We start from the raw sequence: 19,841 nt of genomic DNA, 5'->3' as shown, positions 1-19,841 counted from the left end.
CCACCTCCCACCCCGCTGAGCATAACTCAGAACTCATTGCCCGGTACATCCTTCTGAGGCATTACGGTCCTTGATGCAGAACTCGTCTGTTCATACGACTACTTGTGTGGCTGGCCCTGGTGACGACGAGAGCTTGTCAAATGAACTCTAGACACTCAGGAATCATCTTCCATGAAGACTTTAGTCATGTCCCTCAGAAGTTTTTTCTAGGACCTCAATAAATGGTTCTTTCGTAAGGAATAGTCACGAAGAACATAACATGAGCAGTTGCATACATGTTTATTATTTTTTAAACGTTACCCACTTTTCGAGATCCATTAAATATTTTCTGTAAAATATACATACATTTTATATACAAATACACGGTGTGCTTTTGTTACGTTTTACCAAAAAGTGGAACATTCAAAAACTTGGCAAAGAAGCACACATTGGAACATAAATCATGCTTAATCGGCAAGTGACCGAAAATTTCCGCTAAGAAATCAAATTGCTCGTTCATTCATCCAATTCTAGCAGGCCAATGTGTGCCATTGCCTGAAATGCTGGGTGTTATATCCTTTTACGGCAGTGTCAATGATGAACGTGTTGCATAAAAAAACACAGAAAGCTGAAAAATTACAGGATTTCAATGGGAGCTTGTGGCAAGCCACAAATGGCTGGTGAATTTCCCAAATCATGGTATTAACTCCCCAGAAAACCCACATATGACATCAATGTAGCATTATAAAGGGGTTAAATGTCAGTAATTCACAGTTAATATTTGAAATTGACTTAAAATCACTTTTATACTACTACGTCGTTTGGTGTGCATTGGATTTCCTGCGGCCTTCACGTCTGCTTCTGCTTTTTCTTCTCGAGCTTTTCTTGTATTCTGGATGCGAGCCTTTCCTTTTTGCGTTTCTTTTTGATCTTCAGCAGCTCTGCCTTCCTCTTCACCTCAATGTCGGGATCCTGAAGTTGACAAAAAATTCATCTCCATCAGAGTTCATCAACAAAAAACTTTGGAAAATGTACGTTTAAAAATTGAAAGCGTCCCTACCTCCCCTGCATTAGCCATGGGGCAAGCAAATCTCGTCCCAAGTCAGTTGTGGAAATTCCACCGTCCCTTGGCAGAGGCTATTCACCGAAAAGGATGCGCATTGTAGATTTCCCACGAAGTGGTAATTGTTGTAGAATCCAGAAGTGATGAGAAGCTGAGTTGTTGTTCCCCAATTGAGATTTCAACTTGAAACCTCATTGCAAGTCTAGTGCTATAATCACAGCAGTACCCAGCGAGATATATGAGACATGTGCATACGTTCATTGCCCCTGTGGAGGTGGACGCAAGGTCTTCCATCATAATAAAACATCAGATCAAGTAACCTCCGTACGACCCTGTGTAGTGTAAATCAATCTCAAATGATAAATGGGGCCACCAATTGCCATTACAACTCATTGTATCAACAAAAAAACTACAGCTTGATACATGAATTGCATTAAAACACAACTTGTAAACGATGACCATGTATGTAGACTTACCTTCCCTTCCAGTATCATCTGCTTCCGCTTATTAGTCTCCTTTCGCTCATCAAAGTCCTCCTCCTCCAGTTTCTGAAACGTGCAGATCGATCACAAAGAGCGTTACATAACCCGTGTCGTCACTGCAGTCAGGTGTGATTGGCGTGCCGAGCAAATGCAGTCTAAAGATCAACACCTCGGCTTCAAACATCATAAACTTGCACTTCATCTCAGCTGAGAAGCCAATACACAACGTATTTAAATAACCAAGTCCACTGCATTCACCAACATTTAGCTGCAAGTACTGTAGAATGTACCCTAAACACAGGTTAGGGTTGATAACACGCAGAGGTATAGTCACACAGCGGAATGCAGCAAACAAAATAAATCAGAATTGTCTGCTTCCCATATCTGTCCCTTTACACAAAAAAAATATGAAGCAATTTCTATGCATCCCATCAGCCACCATGGCCTTCTGGGGGGAATGCATAATTGCAGCAGTATTGGTTTAACACAAGGAAACTCTGGAGTGGGTTTCAAAAAATCAGTGTCTCATCAGCATTAAGGCTTGCGTGAACAAATACTAGATAACTGCCAGATGTTTATTGGCAAGAACCCTTTTTGATAGATATGGGTCCTATCTTGACACAAAATGCTATTAAACACAACACAAATTAATGATTAGCATCGTTGTGGAAAACAAAACTATAAAAAGATTATGTCATTGTGACTAATGTTGTGTGTAGAAAAACTTGAATTTTTTGTGTGGAGGGACAAATATGGGGAGGAATCTTGTTTGCTTATTTATTTGTGTTGGTTATATTTAAAAAAAAAATTATGTTACGAATAATTAAAAGGGTATTTTACGAGTTCGACAAATCCAAGCGAATCCCCATTACATTCGTGCTATTCTTCACAACGGACGTTTAACCCATTTCTTCTTTCCTCGCCGCCACGGATTGTCTCGTGTCAACAATTCTTTAAAAAGGCGTCGAGCTCCGAGAAGCTGAGAATGCGAGGGGACTTACGATCTCGCACTCGCGACGCTTCACGTTGACTTGCGTCAGAATCTTGAGCACTTCCTTCTCTTCCGTTACAAACTCCTTCAGCTTCGTATCTAGGGGACAAGGCAAACACGGAGGGGGGGGGGAATGTGAAACCCATCCACTTCCCCACACACCTCTCCTTGGGAAAGTGCCACAAATGGTGAGACATGTAGAACTTCGTTTGCAGTGTACGTAGCCGATTGTGCGAATAGGAGGTGCGGAGACCTACAATTACTATCAATGTCTTCAGATTCATTGAGCTTTTCCAAAAACAAAGTACATTATTATTACTACTTAATGTGTACGCAGTGTCAACTTTTTTGTAGGGCTCATGAAGTCATGTATATCCCAAGTAAAAATGTCTTTCTAGCTGCTTAAAGGTATTGTTTCCATAAGCATATATATTATACGGCAGGTACCAAGACAACCATTCCAGAATTAATATTAATCCTTTCATGCTCAGGATGCATGGATACAAATTGTACATGCAATATTTGATTACGTACCATTGATGTAAGTTACTTTTAAATGATAGGCTAATATAAAATTTAGGCTAACGGAGTGACGAGTTTGTAATGTAGAGTGGATCAATTGATGGTGAATTTTAACAGAGATGTTTGAAAGTGTGAATGCTCACGGATCGTCTCCTCGATGGCTTGCACCAGGTGGATGTCGTACTGGGTCACGATGGTGATAGCCACTCCATTGCGCCCTGTCAAGAGAGCAGAGAGTGATGCGTAATTCACACAAACAACATTTACTGCTGCATGCTCACACGCTGCACCAAGTTAGATCACCAGTTAATTATGTAAAAAAATTATGCAAAAAATATGTTTCAAGTTCATTACTTGAACACGAAAAGTCCCTGTGCATAAAAAAAAAGATTCACTTGATGAATGAGCAGGTGTTTCCAACATTGCGATCTGAATCATGGTTTTAATGTCTCCACAGACCAATTAAGCCATTCATAAATATATATTCATGATCATAATTACCCAACCCAGCAGTGCCACTGCTTTAAAATATGAAATTCCTGTGGCAGGAGAAACGTGAGTGTAAATTATGTTGTGAGCGGCTGTGCAGTCGTTCGTCCACTGCGCTACAAAACCTGGCAGCCCGAATTTGATTCCTGGCTACGGAATACATCGGTGGCGAGTAGCAATACCTCATCTGGTTCCCCCATTCACCATCCCGCACTGACATGCCTAGTGGGGTATGATCAAAGACAAAGATCCCCCGTGTAGCCTTAAAAGACTTTTGGGGCAAGTGCTGTTATAGCGAGCGCCTATGAAGGCCGGCACAGCACATGAGGGGGTGGGGGTGGCCAGCATTACGCCCGGCCACTTTTGTCTCCCCAACGGCGATTGTTACACACTGGCCGAGTCGACCTAGGGGAGGCCCAGGACTGGTTCCGATAATCGTCACTGGTGTTGGCCATGAGCGGGAATCCACCTCTGGTCGCCGGGTTCGTAGCGCGGCGCGCTAACCGCTGCATCACTGCTCCCCATGATATTGTCAAGCAAGCCCCATGACAGACGAGGGAAGGTCTTCAATCAGCAGTGGATTGACAAAGAGCTGCAAAATATTACCACTCGATTCATTTATTTTTGGGACTTGGTGCAACCGTAATGTCGGTTAGGCTGGTACAGCCAATTAAGTTTGTACAATTGTAAAAACTGATACGGTGAGATCTGTGCTTTACCCACCTGCACGTGCTGTGCGCCCTACGCGGTGGATGTAGGTCTTTGGCAGCGATGGTGTGTTATGGTTCAGCACGACTTGTACCGTCGGGATGTCCAGACCCCTGGCCCAAAAGGAACGCATGAACAAAAACAGTGGACTGAATTTCATACGTGAATCCGACAAAAAAAATGGGATTAGTGCAATGATATACATTTTCAAGACTGATGACCAGCGAGTGCCTATCGATTAGCAGCTATTGACACATTATACTCTTTGGTTCTTTCGGTAAAGTCACGTAGGTATAAAATAAATCACGTTTCGGGCGCAACACAAGCGCCTGAAACGTCGTGATTTATTTTATACCTACGTGACTTTACCAAAAGAACCAACGAGTATGGATTCCTGCAGTCACGAAAGCTTCAAATCAATATTGACACATTATCTAAATGCATAAGTGCATTAAGATTGAAAAAAGTATAAGCAGAATAATGAAACCAGCTTTTTAATGTCATGTGTCTGTGAACTTCCGGGACAATTGGGACATTACAATTCATGTGATATCTGAAAAGTTCAGCTTACCTTGAAGCCACATCTGTTGCAATGAGGATCTTGAACACGCTGGACTTGAATTTGGAAAGCGATGCAAATCGCTCAGTCTGAAAAAAAGAAATTGCCGCTTAATTGAAGTCGTAAATGATTGGGAATATTTTCTGGAAACTGCAATTTGATTACAGAGATGAGAATTACCTGTCTCATCATGGAGTGCAGTGCCACACTTGGGAAGTTGAAGTGACGCAGCATCATATTGAGAACCTGGCAATTCCTGGAAGCAAGCAGAGAATAATTAACATACAATGACAACAACAAAAATCAACTGGGCTTGTGTACTAATGACTCACAATGCCATGAGCTGGGCAAGGCCACGCAGATTTAAACATTGCTTGGGTGAGGCACTCACTTGCAGGTGTTCGTGAAGACAATGATGGACCAGTCGTCGTGAGCGTCTTGTATCTTCTGAATGATGTGCACCAGGTAAGCGTCCTTCACCTTGTCTGCCACCAGGATGTACCTCTGGTCCAGCTCCTCCACTGTCCGTACCCTTTTGTGAAATCGAAAGCATTGCATCAAACGCTGACAACTACTAAAGTCTGCCACATGCAAAACATGATATCTATAGGTATATCAAGCCATGGCATTGCTATCAAGTAATTTACCAAATTCAGTATATTTGAGAGAAATATGTAAGTTAAGCAAGGCAAAAATTCAAGGTACTGGACATTTATCAGAAGCACAGCAATAACAGCTCGCAGCAACGACTGATACCGAGAGTGATGACAAAGGTCTTGAAGGCACTCACGGCTCCTTGGACTCCCAAAAGAAGGGGTTGGTGAGCGCAAGGTTGCGTAGCTCCTGCAGCGTGTCGGTGAGCGTGGCGCTGAACAGCAGCGTCTGCCGCTTGGCTGGCAGGGCCTGCAGGATGACCTGGAGGTCCTTCGTGAAGTCAGTGGCACCCTGCTCCAGCAGACGGTCAGCCTCGTCCATGACCTGCGGCAAGCGAAACACCGTGACGGCTTGGCAACAAAGCAGCAAGCAACAACTCACTTCCAAAATAGAATTCACCAATGTCTTAAATTATACTTTAATTATTGATTTTACATGTGTTCACCTATTCTAAGATATATTAAGGTTCAGTTCACTTGGCATAAAACATTAGATATTGCTGGTAGCATCAATAATTTGCTGATAAAGTATCAGAAAGATATGATAGTAGCTTAGGATATGCCTATAAAATGACAGTAAAATTCTGCCAATCTGCTATTAAAAGTATATGACCAATTCACAAATATATTAAACATTAAAAAATTGATAGATGACCATGTTTTCATTAATCAGAAACAATTTTAATAGTGATTTTCTTAAAGTACCTAAAGTAGTGATAAGATATAGATATATAGCAATGCTAGGCTTACCAGGAATTGTATTTTCTTGAGGCTGAAAGTGTTGGAACTGCGGAGGTGATCAGCCAAGCGTCCTGGGGTAGCGATGACCACGTGAGGCTTCCGGGCCAATTCCTGGGCTTGCCGCACAGAGTCTGTAATACACACACACACATGCCACCCATTCCAGTGTGAGTGTATTGGACCTGATCTTAGTATCGGACCAGATCACTTGAGGGGTGTTAAGAAATGTAACTCTTAAGCTCATCATATTTGGGTTGACCTTATGATAGCAGCTATTCTGTAAAATAATAATGTAGTGTTATGGTGAAGCAACAACTTTTTAGCTAGTGTCTCTCAAGACAAGCATTCACATTTTCTGGGTGCGAGCATTAATATGTATGACTGTAACTACAGTTCTGAGTTGACACCATGAAGTGAACTGTAAACAGAATAACTTTAATGCAAGTGATAAACTGCACTGATAATGTATGAGCCACCCACCCATGCCTCCAACAATGACTGAATCCTTGAGGCCCAATGGTTTTCCCATAACACGGAACTGCTCTGCGATCTGGTATGCCAACTCCCTGCAAAAGAACATCAATGTTAGGAAACGTTAAAAACATACAAAATTGCACTTGCATGGTAATATGACGACTTCAAATTGTCAAATAAATTGCCCTCATTTATTTGACAGCCACAATGTTGTAGAAGTGCACACATTCAACACCACAATTATCACTATTACCAATTCACTTTTTGGCAGGAAAATAAAAGTGTTCTCCATGATACAAGGTACAACGTTAGTCCATTAGGGTGTGCTACCTTCACAAGTTTTAAACACTTAGGGTTTGATTGTTCAATTTAGTGCTAATAGCTTGTCCTGTGCTTTTCATGACAATTATTTCCAGCAGCATTACCCAGACACTGCATTGTTTTTTTTGTACCTTTGTGGGTCTCATCGGTAGTCAGGATTGTTTAACAAACACCGCAGGGTTACCAGACGTTACGGGCAATCATCTTTCCACAAAATCTGATTTAAGACACCGTCTTACCGGGTGGGTGCGAGCACCAAGCAGAAAATCCCATAAGGGTCCTCGGAGAGTTTCTGTAGAATAGGAAGCACGAACGCGGCCGTCTTCCCACTGCCCGTCTGAGCACAGCCCATGCAGTCCTGGCCTGATGTCCATACACGTTACACACACACACAGTATTTAACACGTTACACACACACACAGTATTTAACACGTTACACACACACAGTATTTAACACGTTACACACACACACAGTATTTAACACGTTACACACACACACAGTATTTAACACGTTACACACACACAGTATTTAACACGTTACACACACACACAGTATTTAACACGTTACACACACTCACAGTATTTAACGTTAGATTTCGTTACCCAGCCAATGCAGTTCTGACCTGATGTCCATTCACGTTACACACACACAGTATTTAACACGTTACACACACACAGTGTTTAACGTTAGATTTCGTTACCCAGCCAATGCAGTTCTGACCCGATGTTCATACACGTTACACACACACACAGTGTTTAACGTTAGATTTCGTTACCCAGCCCATGCAATTCTGACCCCATGTCCATACACGTTACACAGTGTGTAACATTAGCTGGCGGGTTCAGTCAGGCAGGCACACGGCACACGGCCGTCCAACTCAGGCAAATCGTAAAACGCCTGTCCCGCTAGGCCGCAGGCCTCGCTCTCTCGCTCACCTCTCAGTATTGGCGGGATGCAGTTCTCCTGCACCGGCGTGGGCTTCGATATGCCCATCTGCTTACACTGCTGCATGAGCCAGTCGTCAAGACCCAAACGTTTGAAGAGGTTCGCCATGGCGTGCCGCACTCCACGCGCTCCACGGAGCTCCGAGAGGGACCGACGGCGGCAGAATGGGAACGCCCGCACACCGGAAGAGGGGGGGGGGCGAGGTGCCCACGTGGGCCACCACGTGTTCCGGTACCCACAATGCTATTCGGCCGCTTGGCATGAGCGACTCCACGTGGTGGGGTGGGAGCGGTGTGGTGGAAGCGGTGGTGCAGCGGTTAGCACTACGATGCGCTACAAATCCCCGAGTATCCGGGTTCGATTCCAACTCACGGCCACTAACACCCAGTGATGATTATCTGAACCGGATCCTGGGCCTCCCATAGGTAAACTCAGCCTCAAATGAGTAGCCGGTGTGGTGTGTACACATCGCCACTGGGGAGACAAATGCCACCCCACCCCCTCGTGTGCCGTGCCTGCTTTCATAGGTGCTCGCTTACAGCACTTGCCCCAACAGTCTGTTCAAAAACAATAGGTCAGAGGAGCTCACAACAACGAGCGGAGCCCCGGGTGGATAAATGCAGAAAATCGGCACAGTAGGGGGTACCGGTCATCTCAGTCAACTGACCCGTGGCACCTGCTGGGTCTGTCCTGCGACTTCCTGTCAGTGAGCCTTTGACACTTCACGTGGCCTCAAAGTGCACCTAGCCTGGCACAGGCGCCGTCAGTGGCGGATCTTGGTTTGAGTGCAGACCACGTGTGCAGCTCGAGCTGCATTCGAACCGGCTCAGACAATGCTGTGTAATACACAACTACTCTTTGGTTCTTTCGGTGAAGTCACGGAGAAAGAAAATAAATAAATTACTGCAACAATCGTGAATTGTTGGGCAGTCATTTTAGGCAGTAGTCTTTACGTCTTAGTGAGACTTGAGGTCAATTTTTGTATCGGATGAGAGCTCATCGAGACCGGGGAAGATAACGATTGTAGAAAAAAAACACGTTGTATACGAACACTGGAACACACATCTTCATCAAGGGCTATCAACTAGCGGTGGGAAAGCCACATGGCCGAAACCATTCCTTAGGAAGGCGGCTTAAAAATATTAAATCATGAATGTTCGTGTAAAACACAACCACCGTATTCTCCAGATAATAAAACGCTTATGAAAGTACAACGCTCTCCAACGTGCCAATAAAATGACAAACTCGATCACACGCCTACTAGATTATTACTACTATAATACTGGTAGGAACCTCCTGGTTCCACCAGCCCACAGGGGATTATTGTGTCCGTCCGTCGTGCATCCAAAAATGGGCTGGGTGGAGAGGGGAGGGTGGGGAGGGAGGGGCTGGGTGGGGAGGGGTGGGGCTGGGTGGGGAGGGGCTGATCACCCCGTGGTGCCCTTATAAAACTCAATGTTTAACCTACTCACGCCGGCTTGTGCCCGCCCTCACAGTCGGGCATATTTGCGGAATACACCACGCCGCCGTTGACCCTGGCCATTGACCGAGCAACCCAACGTTCCTACCAGCTCCCTCCGCAGGGATGTGTTAAGCCAAGAATGTGTTTCGCGCGTGACGTCACTCCACATGAGGCCCACTCCAGCGCCTGACGTCACTCCACATGAGGCCCACCCCCCTCATTAATATTCATGAGCGGGTGGATTTTTACACTCCCGTCGAAGAAGGTCGAGCGGAATGAAATAATTTTACCCAAATTCGCTTTAAGTTTGACGTTGATTTATTGAAAAAAAAAATCTACGCAGGCGTTTCGTTACAGAAAGTGAAGGTATAAAATAAATATACGCAGTACAATGCTACATCCGTACGTGACGTCACTGCACAAGAGGCCCCCCCCTCCCCCGTCATTAATAATCATGAGCGGGTGAATCACACAAGAAAACGTAAATCTTCATCTTTAATATTTAAGCTTCCGTCCTAGGACGAGCAAACAAGCCAGTAAGAATTAAGTGAGCCAATTGGGAGAATACGGAATGAATGCATGCAATGCTTATCTGGCCACAAGGCTTTGTTATACATCAATTTGCCTGCAGGTGGCTGTATTGCACAGCTACGAAGACTTGATCTGCAGTGTCAACGTCACGTGGCTACAGTCTCGGCATACATTTACTTTGTGGTCACCCCATTACCAGAGCACACTTGGACACGTCAGTAAAGGTCTCTGTTATGATGTCAGTCAGCTGGCATCGCTTGTTTATAGAGATATCTCCTGCCACGTTCAATCTGAGCGTGTAGGTCATTTCAGTGTACTTCAACGGCCCTGTGTCATGTACTGTTTTACATCGAGACAATTTAAGACATATGCTGGTATTCACGAGAGGAGGAAGGCAGAATCCCTGGAGAACATCCAGGCATATGCAAGAAGAACATGAAAACTTTACACGTGTCTGTGACATAATGAAATTTAGTAAGAAGCATGTTTTCGTATATTTTAATGGAATTGCAGTATGCACCGGCCATGTGAAATATTGCATGTGAATGTGTTTAGATGACTTGGCAATGCTTATTGTAATTGCATTATCTCAGCTGACAAAATGAATGGCTACAGGCCAATAATGTATAGACATTGAAGAATGCCCAGCCATTGTAGGTCATCACTTAGTCTAGTTGTATTTGGCTACCAAACTCTGTTTTTTTTTGTAAACAGGTAAGTTAGGAAGGACAGCTAACCTGAAATAGTCTATCCATAGCCTACACTCACGTGGTTGACAATTGTATTTTTCATTTAGTAATCATCATTGGCAATGGCATCTCCAAGAACAAGCAGAGAGGAGAAATGTACTCAATGGACCCTAACATCGATATCAAGTTGGACGAATATATTGTTGCATCTACATGCAACAATTCACAACGCTGTACAAAACTGGGACTTGGGCATCCTGGAAAAAAGGTGGATTTTTTTATAAATTGAAAGAGACAGCCATAGGCAGGGCCAGATCATGGTCCCGTGAGGCCATTGGGCACATGTCTTTTGGATGCCCCCCCCCCCGCTTTCCTATATTGGTGTCTATCTTGCCTTCCTCGCAAAATCATCCACTAGATCGTCAAAATCGAGCTGTCTGACAAGGTCTGACTCTATTTACATAAGTGACAATGAGCTGAAACGTGTTTGGCACATGCTACTCCGCAGCTCATTTTTTATTCTGCCTAAAAGGGAAAATGTCCACTCACCCTGGCAGTTTGTCACTGGCAAAGTTAGAAAAATCTGAAGTGCCACGAAAACATTGGAGAACACTGACTGCAGATTAAGTGCCTGCAACGTTTCAAGCAATTTAGTTGGGCACTTCTCACCCTCAGAGTCAGACATGAAAGACTTGAATTGGATGAGTTCGTTGGCAAAATTAATGTCCAGGTCTGATGGATATGCAGTGGAGAGTGCATTTACCTTTTCCACTATGACATCACTGCTAGACACCTGATCTGACAAAAACAGAACTCCAAAGAGACTGGTGAAACGTTTGTAAGCGTCCAAGCGATGTTCAAGGCATGCCACTAGCTTTTCAATTATCACATAGAATGTTTTTATTTTGAACTTCTCCCTCCCCTCAAGTGTCACACCTGGCTCTGAGCTCTCATCTGCAAATGTTTTGCGTTTCCTCTTTCGCTGAAGATCGTGCTTATATGACTGAGAGACACCTGTCACATTTAAGGCTGCCCTTTCAAAAGCCTCAAACTGGTCTCGCTGTCCCGCCACAAAATCCCTCAAAGAAGACAAAAGCTGTGCTGCTACAGAGATGTCAATGTCACTTTTCTGTAGGTGCATACGTATAGCATGGAACCGGTCAAGTACGACGTCCCAGAAATGTGCCATGAACACCATCTCTAAGGTGTCCTATTTAGCACATAGTCCAGCGGCCTCAATTCGAGTATCTCTTTTCTCATTATCATCATTGCACATACCACCGAAGGCCTCTCTAATGTGGGTGTAATTTCTCCACAGTGCCTTGGTTGACTCTGCCCGAGCACTCCACCGAGTACTGGACAGCGATTTTAATGCCAGTCTGACATCTGTCTTCCGAAAGACTTTCCTCCATCTGTGTATGGATGAAGAGCAAATGTGTACAGTGACTGCAACATATAAAACAAAACTCGTCAGCCTCTGGACCACTGCCGTCTAAGGTTAAGAAAATGCGCTGCGCAAGGCACATACTCTGTCAGACGGTGTTTTTGTTTCAGGTGGGCCTGTAGCCCATTGTATTTTTCTGACATGTTGCTTGCATTGTCATATGACGGACCTCTACAGTTTGAGAGGTTCAACCCAAGGCCCTCCACCATCAAAGTCACACAGCCTGCTAAACTTTTACCAGTGTGGCTCTCAATTTGTTCAAAGCCCAGGAATCGCTCCACCACATTTCCGCTGCTGTTAACAAACCGGAATATGAACGTCAGTTGGTCCACATGTGACAGGTCTGGGGTGGAGTCAACAATTTTTGAAAAATATTTGGCATCCCGAATCTCATCTGCTATTGTTTGGCAAGTTTTCTGACCCATTAGCTCAATGAGTTCTTCACTTATTGTCGATGACAAATATGACACTGTGCCTCTTCCGTTTCCGCCAAACTTTTTAATATGTTCAGCTAAGAATGAGTCAAATTGTGATAGCAATTCTCGGATGCCAAGGAAATGACCGTGATGGGTTGACCCAGACCGTTCATCATCTCCCCTAAACGCAAGTCCTCTTTCACCAAAGAACTTGATCACTGCTACAACTCTTTTCAAAATGTCCCTCCAGTATTTACGTTCCACGTCAAGTTGCTGTATGAGATATGCATCTATAGCAACGCCCTTTGTCTGCTGGGGCAAAGCAAGCATGCATGATCTGTGTTCTGCACTCTTTTCGTGTTCCCCTATTCTTTCAGAGTGCTTCTAGTCACTAAACCTCTGACTAAAGCCACCGAGCTTGCTGGAGAACAATTTGCACGCAAAACAGTACACACAACCTGTTGGGGTTGAGTACAGTAGCCACTGTCTATAAACCTGCCCACTTGGCAATATACAGTTCAGAAGTTCATGTTGAAACTTCGAGTCTTTCCACCAAGCGCTCTATCTCGGACTGAAGCTGGGTATTTTTCACTGCGTTTTTGGAAGGGGACTTTCAATAAGCAGACTTAACAATGTCACTGAAAGTGCTTTGCAATAATGCAGGGTCAGTGACGTCATAGCACCAGGAATGGCTTAGTTGCTGATTTGATTCTTGTGAACTACCCAACTGCTCCTGAGGTGGAAATGATGGTTCTTGTATACCATCAGCTGTTGAGGTTTCGCCTTCAAAGGATGGCTCTGGGGGAGTGACAACATTACTGGAAACTGAATTAGTGCGAGTTCCTTCCTCACAGCTGACAATAGTGCTGCTGTCGTCATTGTTACTATCAGAGGTTTTTGAAAGAAGTTGGCAATGAGTGGAACACTTTGTAGCAAAACTGCCTCTCTTGCCTCCTTTTTTTTGGCTTTCCTTTTGGAAGCACCACTATTCCAACGTTTGTGGTCCATGTTTCAGAACGAGAATGCTATTTATATGAATATATTTATAGCATATCTCAATACTGATTAAATAATAATTTAATAAATGTATATTAATAATGACAACACCCTTTAAATAATGTGGTTGGAAAATATAATCAAGTGGTAGTATTTTATAGTCTACTTGTACCTAAAGGCAGCTTTGAATAGATAAAAGAAGAAAATATAAAAGCACGTTCAATTAAATAACCCTAAACCTTTAAAAAGGCTGTTAGAAAATATCCCGTAGGAGGGATTGTTAAAATAGCCTTTAACAAGGCTGCTGTTTTAGAAAAAGATGAAAAAAGTCTCTGAATATATTACTGTGGCATACCAAGCAAGAAAACAGGCATCTGTCTGTGGCTTTTCCTACCAAGAAATGTCTTATATACCTGCCTGACACAGAGAGAATTATGTTGCATGAAATTCAAAACATAACTTTTTTTCGTTGGCTGAACAAACAACGAAGGTTTCTGATGAGTCAGTGAAATTACTTGGTGGAGACGATGCACGTAGGCCACACCCCATCAATCGGGAGGGCTGTCGACAATTTGCATTTCAACGTTAGCATTATCTACTTCAATGAATCTAGAAACAGACGGTCTACGGGAAAAAATAATGGGGTTTTCCTGAATCTTTAAGTATGGATTGGGTCTCATGCGTTAGTGTATGAAAAAATATAGCTTTTGGCATATTTATTTTAATGTTTCACAAAACCGCGGTGTATTTGTGATGATTGATTTGTCAACGGCTAACTAAGCTTTCAACAAACGACGAGCCCTAGGTCTCACTAGCTGGCTTTTTAGTGCAGCTAATTTGGTTGTAAGGGCAGCTAGATGGCAAAAATGGCAGCTAGCTAACTAATTTCTGTTAACGAGCTGAATCATATGGACAGCTAGCTAGGGGAAATGGGCAGCTAGCTAAAATAAAGAGATAGCTAGTTACGGTAAGTGAAATAACGAACGACTTGCCATAATATGATGTCCTTCAAACTGTCCTGTTATGCAGAATGAACTGACTTGTTGGTGAATATTGTATCACGTCACAGCGCATTGTAGCGTGCCAACCGGTGGCTCAGTTCTACAGAAGCACTGTACTCTCCGAGAGGCTCTCGTTTTAAGCATGCACTGCATGTACCAAGGGGCCCCAGCTGTCACGCTCGATGTATGCACCGAAAGGCCAGGGGGCCCTAGTGGTCAACTCACGTTGTAAGCGCCGCGGGGTCTGGGGGGCAGTAGTGGTCAGATCACTCTTTAAACACCAAGGGGTCTGGGGGCAGTAGTGGTCAGCTCACGCTTTAAACACCGAGGGGCCTCACATTGTAAGCGCTGCGGGGCCCGGGGGCCCTAGTGGTCAGATCACTCTTTAAACACCAAGGGGTCTTGGGGCCCTCACACCGTAAACACTGAGAGGTCTGGGGGCCCTAGTGGTGAGCTCACATTGTAAACACTGAGAGGTCTGGGGGCCCTAGTGGTGAGCTCACGCTATAAGCACCCAGGGGCCTAGTGGTCAGCTTGCGCTGTGCGCACTGAGGGCCCTGGCATTCAACTTCCTTTAGAAGTCTTGGGCCACGCACCGCACGCGGCCTGAGGCTTGGAGGCCCCCTGGCAGTCCGAGGCCCCGGGGCACTGGCCCCACTGGCCCAGTCCATAATCCAGCCTTGGCCATAGGCAGAGGAGAAGATGCAGGTCATGAACCGAGAGTCTAACAACAGGGACGGATGGGGCAGAGAGCCAGTCCACAACAGCAGCAGATGTAAATGCAATACATGGATTGGCCATGAATGTGATTGGTGCGGTTTTAAAATTGACAAATTGGTCTTTTACTCGGCATTCAGCACTGGATTACAAAACGCTGAAATGCGCTGATAAAAAGCGGGTCGATGGAGCTTTGTTTTGGTGCTTAGCGACCACTAAATGTAATCCTTATATGCTACATATTTCTGTAGTGGTGGAGGTTCGTGGATAATTGAAACAAGATGTTTTCGCTTGATTGCCTGCAAGGGTTTGGAAGCTGAATTTATGTTGAAACAGTGCTTTTATGTGAAATATATTGCAAAACAATTACAGCGTAGCACTGCATTGCAATTCAAATTGTCATCAACTTCTGGATGTTTCCATGGTGTATTCGTAAGCCACACTGGGCTTGCATTCCAGAGCTCCTCGGTTCGAGAGGCTATGGCACTGCATACAATTGGAACGTTTCCTAAATTCTCCCCACCTCTGTGTGCCAAGCAGTTTATAAATTGGTACGCCACAATCAACCGGCAGGTCGCGTGTGGGTACTGTCACTTCTTTCAAAACCACTGGCCAGCAAAGGCTGCACATTCATCTTACAAATAGACAACTCGTGTCACGATACTGTTCTAGGATTTCGATTCAAAGCTTTCGTGACTGCAGGGATTCATATTCTTGGTTCTTTCGGTAAAATCACGTAGAAGGGAAATAATAAAATAAATAAAATAATACCTAATACATATTATTTTTTAAAACATAATTAATTTTATGTTTTTTTCATAATAATACAAATAAAACGTAATAAATCGTATGTTTTGAAATATTTTTTTTTATTTCCCTTCTACGTGACTTTACCGAAAGAACCAAGAATATGTTCTAGGATTGCCCATTTGGATGCTAACCTATGATTTTTCATTTGGTAATCAATGGTAGTAGTCTGTTTTGACGCTAGTACCGTGACAGATCATCTAAGTGCGAATGCATTTCATTAAATACTGTACACCTCTCACACAAAAAGTAACATTTGAGAAATGTTACGCGTAATCTGATTTATATTATGCGAAGAGGTTTGAATAGCTTTTGCTGGGTACATATTTACTTAAAATTGTTTTGCCTATTCGTCACACATTGACGAATAAATAACTCCGGTACTGCATATTATTATTATTATGTGTGAGCAGTGTGGAATGATCGTGGTTATAATTTATATATACAGTCCCCTTTTTCATGTGAAGGCGCCTGTTGTCATTGGCACTCTTGCATGTTTTGGAAAGATGTTTTGCCAAAGGTTATTTCACTGTGACATATATACATATATATATTTAACTATGTGTGCCCTTAGTGCTTACGTGGCACGGACCGCCCTTTAAATTAATGCGAGCCCAGGCGTGGTTGCGATTTGGCCAAATGTCAACTCATTCTTCTCCACATCAGGCGTGACCCATTGACTTCAACCTCAGGTAATAACGACGGTACAGGAGTGATAATTGTTTTTTTACCCTTCTATCTGGCAACAAAACTGACACCTTTTTTACAAGGAGTCATGTTTGCATAGACCACAATACCTGCAGCCATAATGCAAACAAAAAACATAACTCTGATAATGTATGCACTGTCCTTGAAGTTGGTTGGTCCACACCCGAGACAGCTTTCATTAGAGCCTAGTCTCACATGGGTTGGACCAGATGACGCCAAAAGGCGCACAACTCAAAGACAATGCACCATCAGAGTATGAGAGCTCGGGGTAAGAATTTACACCATTGGAACCTCATTTGCTAGTAAAAAATATGATAATTGGTTTTTTACCCTTCAATCTGGTACAGGAGTGTTTACCGATGGGGCCTATGCACACATGCTGGTGGAAGGGCTGCTTCCGCCCGACTTGGAGAATTGTCCTTCTTGGCAAGGGGCGATGGAAAATTGAAGAGCCAGCAACGTGCCTCGCGAAAATGGTCCATCCTCCAACGCCCCCTTCTCGGTGGCCTTTGTTTATCTCCGCTGATAACGCTTACGGCAAGGGCAGCGTTTCTCGACTGAAGCCGATGCAATCTCGAGGTACAGCGGTCGTCATGGCCAAACCAATCGGGTGCAGTGGATTCATTTGCGTGTCAATCGTGGTAGTGGTGAAAAGGATGGACTGTTGGGGTTGTGATGCGGAGTTAAGAAGCACTGCAGGAGGCAAACATCAGCAACAGGGCTGTGGTAAAGGCCGTGCAGGGGTATAGAGTCGGTGGGTGTATGCTCACCTCTTTTTAGTGTAATTATTTGGCGTGCGTCAAATTCTTCGGGCTGTTTGTGGACATTTAAAGTTAATTCCATAAGCGTGTCTTAACGGCGGTGACATGGCAGGTACGGATCATCATTTTTATGAAGTGACAAAACAAAACCGCGATGCAGGCTAAACAAAAAACAAAGAGTCAAGAAATATAACATATTGTTGTATCGCATCACGACTCCGAATTCTGACGACTCGACAACTTGGCTGTACACGTTCGCTCTGCCACGTGTCCAGCCAGGCCGTCGTTCACAGGCTGTTCCTTTGTGCCTCGTGTGCCAAGTCAACCCATGGCTGTAAAATGTTGCAACAGTGAATGTAAGTGGTGCTTTTGATCCGCATTTTACTGGTTCACTGCTCCCCATTAGCAGCTCGGTCACATTCACCCACGAATACAAGCAAGGCATTGCTCATTCAACTTGCTCAACCTGTTACTATTTTACTGGTGGGGGGGGGGGATTATCAGCTTTTGACACGATCCCGAACCGGCAACCAGTTACAGTTGCAGGTCACGAAAGTAATTTCACGACCAGCAGTTTACGTTCAAAGGTATTCATCTTGATCATCGGCTATTATTAATCCACTGTTGGATGATGGTCTCCTGAAGCCATCGGAATGTCTCAGTCTTGCGACGCAAGGCAATCGAGCTCCACATCAGCTGATATCATCGCCCCAACGCGTTCAGTTGACTGCACCCAATTTTGAGCGAAGTTGCCACTTTCGAAACTGACACTTTCAAAACGTGCACGGCCGTGTTGCAAGCACTAGTTGGTATCATTCGAGGCCTTATTTTGTGAATGGATCGTGTGTCGTCCAATATCCAGTGAACAGTGTGAATCTTGGCCCTGGCTGCAAGTGTAACACATTATGTAGTCGTTGTGGTAATCATAACAACAACATCGCTGCAATACATGTTTTAACATCAACTCAACCGGCTTCTACCTGGTGGGTTTTTTTTCTTCCTCCCTATTTAAAACCTGTCACTGATTTACAACGAGGCCCCAATAAACGCGTGTGTAGTAGATTGCGGTAGTAGATTGCAGGTGCCGCTTTGACCTATGCAACGCTGTTAGGGCCTCGTTATGGTCGCTGGCGTCGTTCACGACACAAAACCTGCCCTGGGGCGCTCTGCCGGTGAAAGGCAGCGACATTAGGCTTGCCAAGTGGGGAGAGGTGCAGGTGTTCAGACAAAGGCAGTGTGTTGTGTGTGTACATTACAGTGTACAATGACCATGGGAGATAATCTGTATGCAGTGTCGTGTGTGTGGGTGCGGTAGTGTGGTGGTGAGCGCGACGCTGCCCTACGAACCCAAAGACCCGAGTTCGATTGCCGCTCACGACCACCAACACCGTTGACGGTTATCTGAACTCGGTCCTGGGCCTCCCCTAGGTCGACTCGGCCTCAAATGAGTACCTGGTGTGATGTTTAAACGTCGCCACTGGGGAGACAAAGGCGGTCGGGCGCGGTGCTGGCCACCCCACCTTGTGTGCCGTGCCGGCCTTCATAGGTGTTCGCGAACGACACTTGCCCCAACTGTCTGTCAAGGCTATACGGGGGTCTTTGTTGTTGTTTTAGCTGGGATCGCTGATCGTACTGGTGGACCTGACCGAGGACAGTTGAATTGAATGCCCATGGGGCCGTCCATAAATGACGTCACGCACCTGGGGGGGGGGGGGGGGTCAGACATTTGTGATGATGTGTGACGAGGGAGGGTCGGTGAGAAATTTGACGTCACATCAAAATGCGCAACTTTAAATAAATGTAGACAACACGTTCTACTTAATTAAATAGACTTTTTGATAAATGTTTTCTCCTACAACATCAGAGTGCAGCGGCACATTAAATACGCACTACAATGGCAATAGCTTAAAGCGATTTGAAGCATGTTTTTTTTGGGGGGGGGGGGCAGAGCTTTGTGACGTCATTTTTGAGGGGGTGGGGGGGGGGTCTGGCTTTTTGTGACGCCGTGTGACGAGGGGGTGGGGGTCAAAAATCGTCCAAAATCGCGTGACGTCATTTATGGGCGGCCCCCATGTTCCCCAAGTTTCATTCACCCTGGCATCTTACAATGCCCCTGGAAATTGAAGGAACAGCTGACCGGTGCTGGTTTTATGACATGGGAAAGTTCCTCCGTTCAGCTGTTTCTGGTAAAACCTGTTGTGCGAAACGTTAAAGTTGTCGCGTGGCAATGCGATGAGTAACTGAAAAGTGGCTTTTATTTATCTATAAATTCCTACTGGGTGTGTTCGGAGTCAGCCCTAAAAAGCTTACTGTGACCGCCGCAGTGTGTGAACGGAGTAGTGGGGAGACAAAGGTGGACAATGATGAACGTGGTGCTCGCC

The 19,841-nt window shown here is 44.6% G+C and overlaps 1 protein-coding gene across 1 annotated transcript; it reads right to left on the bottom strand.

The window, feature by feature from the left end:
• Window positions 1-262: 262 nt before the first annotated feature.
• On the bottom strand, window positions 263-8,135 carry DDX49 (DEAD-box helicase 49). The gene is made up of 13 exons (XM_078600132.1): window positions 7,919-8,135; window positions 7,222-7,345; window positions 6,668-6,753; window positions 6,197-6,318; window positions 5,584-5,771; window positions 5,185-5,325; window positions 4,974-5,049; window positions 4,806-4,882; window positions 4,250-4,347; window positions 3,181-3,255; window positions 2,526-2,614; window positions 1,519-1,590; window positions 263-951 (listed from the first exon to the last, which is right to left on the bottom strand). The coding sequence occupies exons 1-13, from the start codon at window positions 8,034-8,036 to the stop codon at window positions 829-831; spliced, it is 1,389 nt and encodes a 462-aa protein (XP_078456258.1). The 5' UTR covers window positions 8,037-8,135; the 3' UTR covers window positions 263-828.
• Between the last annotated feature and the right edge of the window lie 11,706 nt (window positions 8,136-19,841).

Source organism: Lampetra planeri, chromosome 13 (genome assembly GCF_965212315.1).
Source record: "Lampetra planeri chromosome 13, kcLamPlan1.2.h2, whole genome shotgun sequence".
Classification (NCBI taxonomy): Eukaryota; Metazoa; Chordata; class Hyperoartia; order Petromyzontiformes; family Petromyzontidae; genus Lampetra; species Lampetra planeri.
Note: the sequence above shows the minus strand (reverse complement) of the source record. Positions and strands in the feature narration are given on the sequence as shown.